The following is a 7,888-nucleotide window of genomic DNA, read 5'->3' as shown; positions in this document are numbered from 1 at the left end:
TGACTGGTTGAAAAGATGAGTTGTTAAAAGACATGATGAGCAATTCAGTACAAGTAGAGACTAAGGAAAGAGTAGTTACCAAGACTCAAAATAAGGTGTTTCCTTAGATAAAATTTCCTTTATATATATAAAAAAAACAACAAACAAAACAAAAAAAAAACACCTTGGAAACACTTCAATATATACAACAGACTACAGAAAATAATTACAATATAATACCCAAGTATTACATTCCCTTCTCTTCTTCTCAGGAAGGAATCACTATTCTGAATTTATCTATCACTTCTTTACATGATTTTCCGAATCTGATCTCAGATTTTGTTTTTAAATCTTTATTTATGATATACCATGTACATCTTTTTGCAATTTGCAGGTTTTTTTTTTTTTTTTGCTCAGCATTATGTTAATGAACGTTATCTAAATCAATACTAGTAGATTTAGTTCATTAATTTCCGTTTAGTATTCCGTGTATGTCAGTTTGTCCAGTAGTGTAATTTAGTCATCCATTCTCCTGTAAGTGGGTATTTAAGCTGTTTCACTAATATAAGTAATGCTGCCATGAATATTCTTGCACGGACTCACAATACTTATTTATATATTACATATATTATGTAATATTCTATATTGAATGTATTTAATTCCTTAACATGCAGTTTAACAAGAAAGGTAATAACGTGCATGAACTATACAGCAAAGACAGGCATTAGTTTTCAAGAAGGGTATAACAGACCATGGGTTGTTCTGAGCAGAGCGAGGCTACTTTGACTACCGAGCGTTTGGGGGGGGATACTCAAGGATCAAGCGACATTCATTATTATAGTATGACACCACACTTCAGTCTTTAATTATTCTTTCACTGTTATCCAATAGTTTCACGTGTGTTCATTCATTTTCTCAACTAGAGTATAGCTCCACCAGGAGGGAACCGAGAACCAACAAGGTGAGTTAACACGAGTGTGACCGTGAAGAGTCCGCAGTGGAAGCTGCAGCAGGCGACCTCTTGGCTGTGCCAACCTACCAGAAAGTGACAGCGCCAGGCGAATGTCAGGACAACCAGGACCTAATCTCACTTCCCACCCCAAGAGACTTGGAAGCTGAGGACACGAGGATGGATGGAGGCATAGACACCTGCTCAAAGTGTCTCTCCACTTTCACCCACAATGCCGCCAGGTCAGTAGCTGGGAACAGAGGCTTGAACGCTGCCCCCACCCAGAGCGCACCTTCCCAGTCTGGCCTCTGTTAACCGCGCCTCTTTGCTTTACGCCAAATCCGTAACCAGGCGCTAAGGCCAACCCGGCGGCTTCTGCAGCTCCAAAACCTGACGTGAAATTGCGCGGGGCGGCCCTGACAGAGGCCATCTTTAATTTGGGCAAAACCCCACCCTCATAGCTCACCGGCCACTCCCTCTCGTCGTCCCCAGGCTTTTCACCGACAAACGTAATGTGACTTAACCTTAGAGGCAGTGTTAAAGAAACACACATAGAGGCCTGACTATCCATGACCCTGGAGACGCCAAATCCCGCCAATATAAACATGGCGGCTAAGCCTGAGTAGCAAAAGAGCGCTGATGCCAGTGAAGTCATGTTCGAAATGGAGAGAGGCGTCTGGGCAGGGAGGGAGTAGTCTCGCGAGATCAAGGCTGGCGTCGGCTAGGCCCGGAAGCCTCGTCTGAAGGGGCGGGGGCGGAGGAGCGAGCGGGAGTCAGGCGAGAGTCCGCCTGCTGTCGCCTGCGTAAGCGGGGCAGCGACGCCGGGCGGCTACGCCGCGAAACCGGCGTAGGCGGCTTTGGAGAATCGGCGGGCTGCGCTGCGCCCGGGCTGGTCGCGGAGGGGGGAGGGGATGTCGGTCAGTGCGAGATCCGCTGCTGCTGAGGAGAGGAGCGTCAACAGCAGCACCATGGGTGAGTCTCAGCTTTGGGCCGTTGCGACTCAGGTTGGCGGCTCCGGACTTGGGGGGGCTCTGCGGCCGCCAGATCGAGCTGGGGAAACGCCTTCAGACGATGTGGGGAGCTGCGGCCGAAGGAGGTGGGGTGGGCCGGCGGCGGGCCCGGGGCGCGGTGGCGGCGGGCCCGGGGGGAGGGGAGAAAGCGGCGGTGACAGTTTGAATTGAATGTGAGGAGAGCAGAGGCGGCGGTATTTCCTGTGCCGCGGCCGACGGGCCGGGGGAGCGGGGAGACGTGACCAACGGCCTCGCCCGCCCCACCGAAGCGGCCCGAGCGGGGTCGTCTCCGCCCGGCCCGGCTTCCGCGGCCCTGTTTCCTCCGGTCCGCGGCCGCTGCACCCGCCGCGGAGCTCCCCTCGTGGGGAGTGGGCCTGGCGAGGAGGGTGGGGACGTGTGCGCGAGCCTGGCTGAGGGTGCTGTGTGGGCCGGCCCGCGAGGGTGGCGGCGGGGAGGGAGGAAGAAGGATGCAGCAGGCAGAAGCTGCGGTGGAGGCGGTGGAGGCTGCAGAGGCTCCGGCAGCCGTGTCGCCCCCTCGCTCCGCCTCCCCGCCTCTCGGGGTTTCCTTTCCCCAGGCGCGGCCCCGAAGGCCGGTGGATGGCGGGCGAGGCTTGAGTGCGGAGGCTAAGGAGTTGGTTTGCGCTTAATTTTTAGGAAAAAGAGGAAAGCGAAAGCCTGGGAAGGGCGCCCCCACCCCTCCCGAGGAGCGGAAAGGGTGGGAACGGGTCGCTGGAAAAGGGACGAGTTGGAAATACTGGTGATGTTTAAGGAAATTAATTTTTGAACATATTTCAGTATTTTCAGTTATTCTCTTCTGAAGCCTTTTCATTTCCTTTCCTCCCCCACGTATTGGAAAAAGAACAAGGGCATTTCATTCACATTTTCCACTCCTGAGTTCCATTTCATACTTGTGTATAGTAGGAAATAAGCAACTAAGATTTTTTCTAACGCATTTCCATTTGCTAAGTTACATTTTCAGAGTGCACTGTTTCAGATCTTTTATTTATTTAATTTTTAATATAGTGGAGGGAAAGAATATTTAACGTCCAGGTGTTGGCTTAGTTACTGAAGTAACTGGTGAGTTTGTGGTTAAAGTTAAACTTTAAGATTTATTTTAGTTTTGTTACTTTGATGGGATGGAAGAATACCTTCCTGAGTGCCCTTGAGAATCTAAATGAACATATAATCTAGACTGAGAAGTATTTTACTTGTTTTATGTATTTACGTGAGGAGTATAGTCAGTTGTCGTCGTTTCCCACTCCCCAAGTATATAAAAGCAAGTTGAGGAAAAAACTTTTTAGGCATTAAGTGTACAGGTACAGATGAAATTTATGGAATCCTGATAGACTGAAAGATGACTTAGCAGGATAAAAATTATTAAGCTAGTTACTGCTGCCCGGATCCCTTATTCCTCCAAATAGCAAGAGAAGGGGCTGGGAAAAGCAGGAAACTGTCTTTCATCCCACCCAGCTGTTCAGTGGGTGGGGCTAGAGGAGATAGGGTTGAGTGGAACTATGAAATAAATGTGGAAGCCACATAGATGGTGTGTATGGTAGTAGTGTGTTATTCTGTGATGGGACAACATGGTGGAGCCAAGCTCTCCTAATATAGTTTTAAAAATATCATACACCCTCATAGGCTTGCAGAATGGAAGATCATAATTGATAGTAGAAATTTATTTTTGTGTTTATATCAAATAGATTTTAATTTACAGAAAGGATATTTTTGTAATTTGGCTAAGAATTTTTGGTTTCTGGTTTTGATTTGGAGAAGGTTTTCAGTATATCAGCTACATGAAAGGTAGTGTTATCAATAGGTTGTTTCAGAAGTTCGTTGTAAAATTTGTTGCTTGCATTTGCACACTTTCCCACAGAAATAATCTTAATTAAGTGTATGCTAGAACTTCTGAGCTAGTCTAACACAAGGTAAGGCTCCTGACATGTTAGAGCGATTGTAGAGGGTTAATGTTAACAACACAGACACACCGCGGACATAAAACTTGGGTAGGAGGAAGAGTTAGATCTGTGGTTTTCAAGGTCTCAGTAATGGGGGTGGTCAGGTGACATAGACTATTCAGAGTGAAGATAGTGGAGAGTAGGTTGGCTTCAGACTTCTTGTTGATGATACACATACTCACTATAGATTCTATTCTAGGAATTGCCAGTAGGGTACTGTTCTATGACTAAATTACCAGCTGAGGACCATGTCTTACATTCTGAGCTAATAAGCTCTCTGCAGTTTTTTGTTAGAGGGTGAAAAATTTTAACTTTAACATGTATGTATTTTACTGAATTTTGAGGCAAAACTAACTTTTTAAAAATGTGTGTGTTTTTCCTTGTAACTAAATCTGGACTGTAAATGACACTAAATTTATTGTGCCATGAAACTGATGTAGGAAAAAAATGTGTTTTTGAGTAGAATTGTAAGGTAGCATGATTATGGGTTACACTTGCCAGATGAGACCATAGTGTTAAATGTAGACTATTGGTCTCTACAGCAGTGTTTTGCAGACTGCAGGTTGAGGTCTGTTAGTGGGTTTTGAAACCAATTTCATGGACATGTAATGATTTTTAAAAAGTAGGAAAGAAAGAGAAGATAGCAGTACATTGCACTTAGCATGAATTTTAGGCAGGGTTAAATTTTGTTTTGTATGTATTGTGTATTGGGTTGGGTTATAACTTTTTTTTTTTTTTTAAAGATTTTATTTATTTATTTGACAGAGCTCACAAGTAGGCAGAGAGGCAGGCAGAGAGAGAGAGAGAGAGAGGGAAGCAGGCTTCCTGCGGAGCAGAGAGCCCGATGCGGGGCTCGATCCCAGCACCCTGAGATCATGACCCGAGCCGAAGGCAGCAGCCCAAACCACTGAGCCACCCAGGCGCCCCGGGTTATAACATTTTTATTAAGAATTGTAGTCAGAACTGGGAAAACGCATGGGGGATGTGCAGCATGGATGGGTCAAGTCAGAGGTCTTTAAACATTATGGTATAGTGTGGAGATCTTGGTCTGAAAAGGAGGATATTAAGATTTTATTTATTTATTTATTTGAGAGAGAGAGAGGGAGAGAGAGAGCGCACAACAGAGCATGAGCATGAGGGAGAAGAGGGAAAAGCAGACTCCCCACTGAGCAGGGAGCCTATCATGGGGCTCGATTCCAGGACCCTGGGATCATAATCCGAGCTAAAAGTAGACACTTAACCAGCTGACCCACCCAGATGTGAGAAGTGAAGACTTTAAATGCTGTTAAGTCCATATGACTTTTTCTTATCTTGGATTTATTTATTCTGTGGTTCCATACATGAAATGTGGTTAGAGAGATCTGGATAAGACCCAGAGAAACCGAAAGAAGATAGTATTGTTTAGGGCCTCTACTCTAGACTTTGTGTACACACACACATACACACACACACACACACGTGTATATGTATACATATATAATTTATAATATACTAATAAAATTATCATTTAAAAATTTAATTAATTATTATTTTTTGTCTTGTCCGTTTACATCATCAGAAATCAAGAGAGCCAAGTTTTGGGCATGAGCCTGAGGGAAGGGGGCCAGGGAGGCAGCTTGGTTTGCTTTCAATGTTGAAGGCTTTACGCCAGACATATAGGTCCTTTTGATTTGTGCTGGTGCAGTCCGGTTCTCCAGAGGTAGTATTACATATAGGGATTTGAGTTCAAAGTGATAACAGACAAATATAGTATAATGATTAAGAATATGGGCTTTGGTGTGAAGCAGACATGAGTTTTAATCCTGGCATTGCTTACTAGATATATCAGTTAGGATGCAGTTAGGATACTGCTTTTCAAACTGACAAAGGACCTTTTCTTTCCTGTTTCTTTTGAAATTTCTAATCCATTGTTGACTGATACTATTGCAAAAACTACTGCAAATTTTTTAAAAAAATGAAGATGAATTTAAAGAAGGGGAAGTACAGTCTGAATGTTTTTTCAATCCCAACAGACAAATTTATTTTGCTATAAAAATTTTCATTTCTGTTAAAATTTAGTTTCTATACTTCTGTGATATAATCCGATAAACCGTTCAGACTGGCTCACTGGTCCACACCCCACATTTGAAATAGCACTGGGTTAGACTATGCTGCAGTAAGTAGCACTAAAAAATCTAAGTGAAGGTAGCTAAAGATGAGGTTTTGCCTGTCATTCTAAAGTTTACTTTATTGAGGCAAGTGTCTCTTAACTTCAAAAGTACCATCAAAAGGCTGAGGAGAGTTAATAAGTATCCCCTGAGGCTGGGGAGAGTAAATAAGTAGGAGAGTAAATAAATAACCCTGAAGTTGTTTCTGTTCACATTATTTTGAATTTAAAAAAATCTTATTCATGTTACATTTACATTTTATTTGTTTGCCTTACATGCAGTGTAAAGAGGCTTTCTCCCTCCTTCTTCCCCAACCAGTCTGGAAGTAAAAATTGATTTTCCTGAAGAGGTGACATGTAAATTCTGTTCTGTATACCTTTGGGGTCACAACTGAGTACTTTTGGTAGCTTCATTTGAGAGGGGAGGCTCCAGGTCAGAATTTTTCAAATTTGACACTATTGTAGTTTGGAGTTCTATGATTGTTTGGGGGGCTGTTCTTTGCATTGTACAATGTTTATCAGCATCCCTGGCTTCTACCCACTAGATGCCAATAGCACTCTCCCAGTTGTGACAAAAAAAAAATATGTTTGCAGGCCTTGCCAAATGTCATGGGGTGAGGGGGAGAGGAGAGAATCACCCCAGATTGAGAGCCACTGTGCCAGGTGATGGAGAAGCGTTTGAAGAATCATAGGAAACAGAAGAAGGAAGTCTTTCTTAATCATCTAGTCCATAATTCTTCCTCTTAGAGCTCTCACCATATTTCTCAAAATTGGTAATCAGAATCACCTAGGTAGCGTGTGTGTGTGTGTGTGTGTGTGTGTATGTGTTCGTACGTAAGTTTATAATTTAATTCATGAATTTTTGTAAATGTGATCATTAGTTAACTGGATGCATAACATTATGCTAGGTCAGTATTTTCCATAGCATAATTGATAAACCTCATGCATCAGGATCAACCACAGCCTCTTGTTGAAAATGCGGATTAGTTCCCACCACACATGCAATGATTCACAGTCTCTGAGAGGGTCCCAGGAATCTGCACTTTTTAAAATGCTTTCCAAATTAAGTAACTTTTTTGAGGTGAGGTATAGCTTTCATACAAAAAATGCACAGTTAAGTGTTCAGTTCATTGGATTTTGACAAATATATACACCTTGTAGCTTTTATTCCAATCAAGATAAAGAACATTTTTGGGGTGCCTGGGTGCTTTAATCCTTAAGTGTTTGACTCTTGGTTTTGGCTCTGGTCATGATCTCAGGGTTGTCAGATTGCCCTGCAGAGGGCTCTGTGCTCAGCAAGGAGTCTGCTTGAGATTCTCTGCCTCTGCCCGCCCCCCTCAACGCGCTCTTGCTCTCTCAAATAAATAAAATAAATCATTTTTTTTTAAGATAAATGACATTTCCATTACCCTAGCATTTCTTTATTTTCTTTTTTTTTTAAGGTTTTATTTATTTATTTTGAGAGAGAGAGAGAGAGAAAGAGAAAGCATTGGGGGTGGGGAAGAGGCAGAGGAAGAGGGAGAAGCAGACTCCCAGCTAGATATATCAGTTAGGATGCAGTTAGGATACTGCTTTTCCCAGCTAAGCCGGGAGCCCAGTGCAGAGCTTGATCCCAGGACCCTGAGATCATGACCTGAGCCTAAAGTAGATCCTTAACAGACTGAGACACCCAGGCACCCCCACCCTAGAGTTTCTTGTGCCCTTGTGGCATTATTGCTCTGCTGGCCTGATTTCTAATGTCCATCGGTGAGTTTAAAAAAATTTTTTTTAAAAAGAAACAGCTTCATTGAGTAAGATGTGATTCACAGGCAATGGACTCATTTAAAGTGGTTTTTCTGGGTAGCTCTTT

The 7,888-nt window shown here is 43.5% G+C and overlaps 1 protein-coding gene and 1 long non-coding RNA gene across 5 annotated transcripts in view; one reads left to right on the top strand and one right to left on the bottom strand.

Moving 5' to 3' along the window:
- Nucleotides 1-817: 817 nt before the first annotated feature.
- Nucleotides 818-7,888, bottom strand: part of LOC309845334 — a 36,030-nt gene continuing 28,959 nt past the window's right edge. The window contains exons 2-3 of one of the 2 annotated variants that reach the window (XR_014301220.1): nt 1,395-1,906; nt 818-1,014 (exon numbers count right to left, since the gene is read on the bottom strand). This is a non-coding gene — a long non-coding RNA (uncharacterized lncRNA). Of the gene's footprint in view, nt 1,907-7,888 lie in introns of both variants that reach the window. The other variant, XR_014301219.1, reaches the window with a different exon arrangement.
- Nucleotides 1,673-7,888, top strand: part of SEPTIN7 (septin 7) — a gene marked incomplete at its 5' end in the record, with an annotated part of 108,872 nt that continues 102,656 nt past the window's right edge. The window contains one exon of one of the 3 annotated variants that reach the window (XM_082693173.1): nt 1,673-1,900. Coding sequence is in view for 2 of the 3 variants with exons in the window: in XM_082693175.1 (XP_082549301.1) it covers nt 1,840-1,920 (81 nt within the window). Of the gene's footprint in view, nt 2,030-7,888 lie in introns of all 3 variants that reach the window. The other 2 variants (XM_082693175.1, XM_082693174.1) reach the window with 2 other exon arrangements.

This window comes from Mustela nivalis (assembly GCF_964662115.1).
Source record: "Mustela nivalis genome assembly, chromosome: 12".
Taxonomy (NCBI): domain Eukaryota; kingdom Metazoa; phylum Chordata; class Mammalia; order Carnivora; family Mustelidae; genus Mustela; species Mustela nivalis.
Note: the sequence above shows the minus strand (reverse complement) of the source record. Positions and strands in the feature narration are given on the sequence as shown.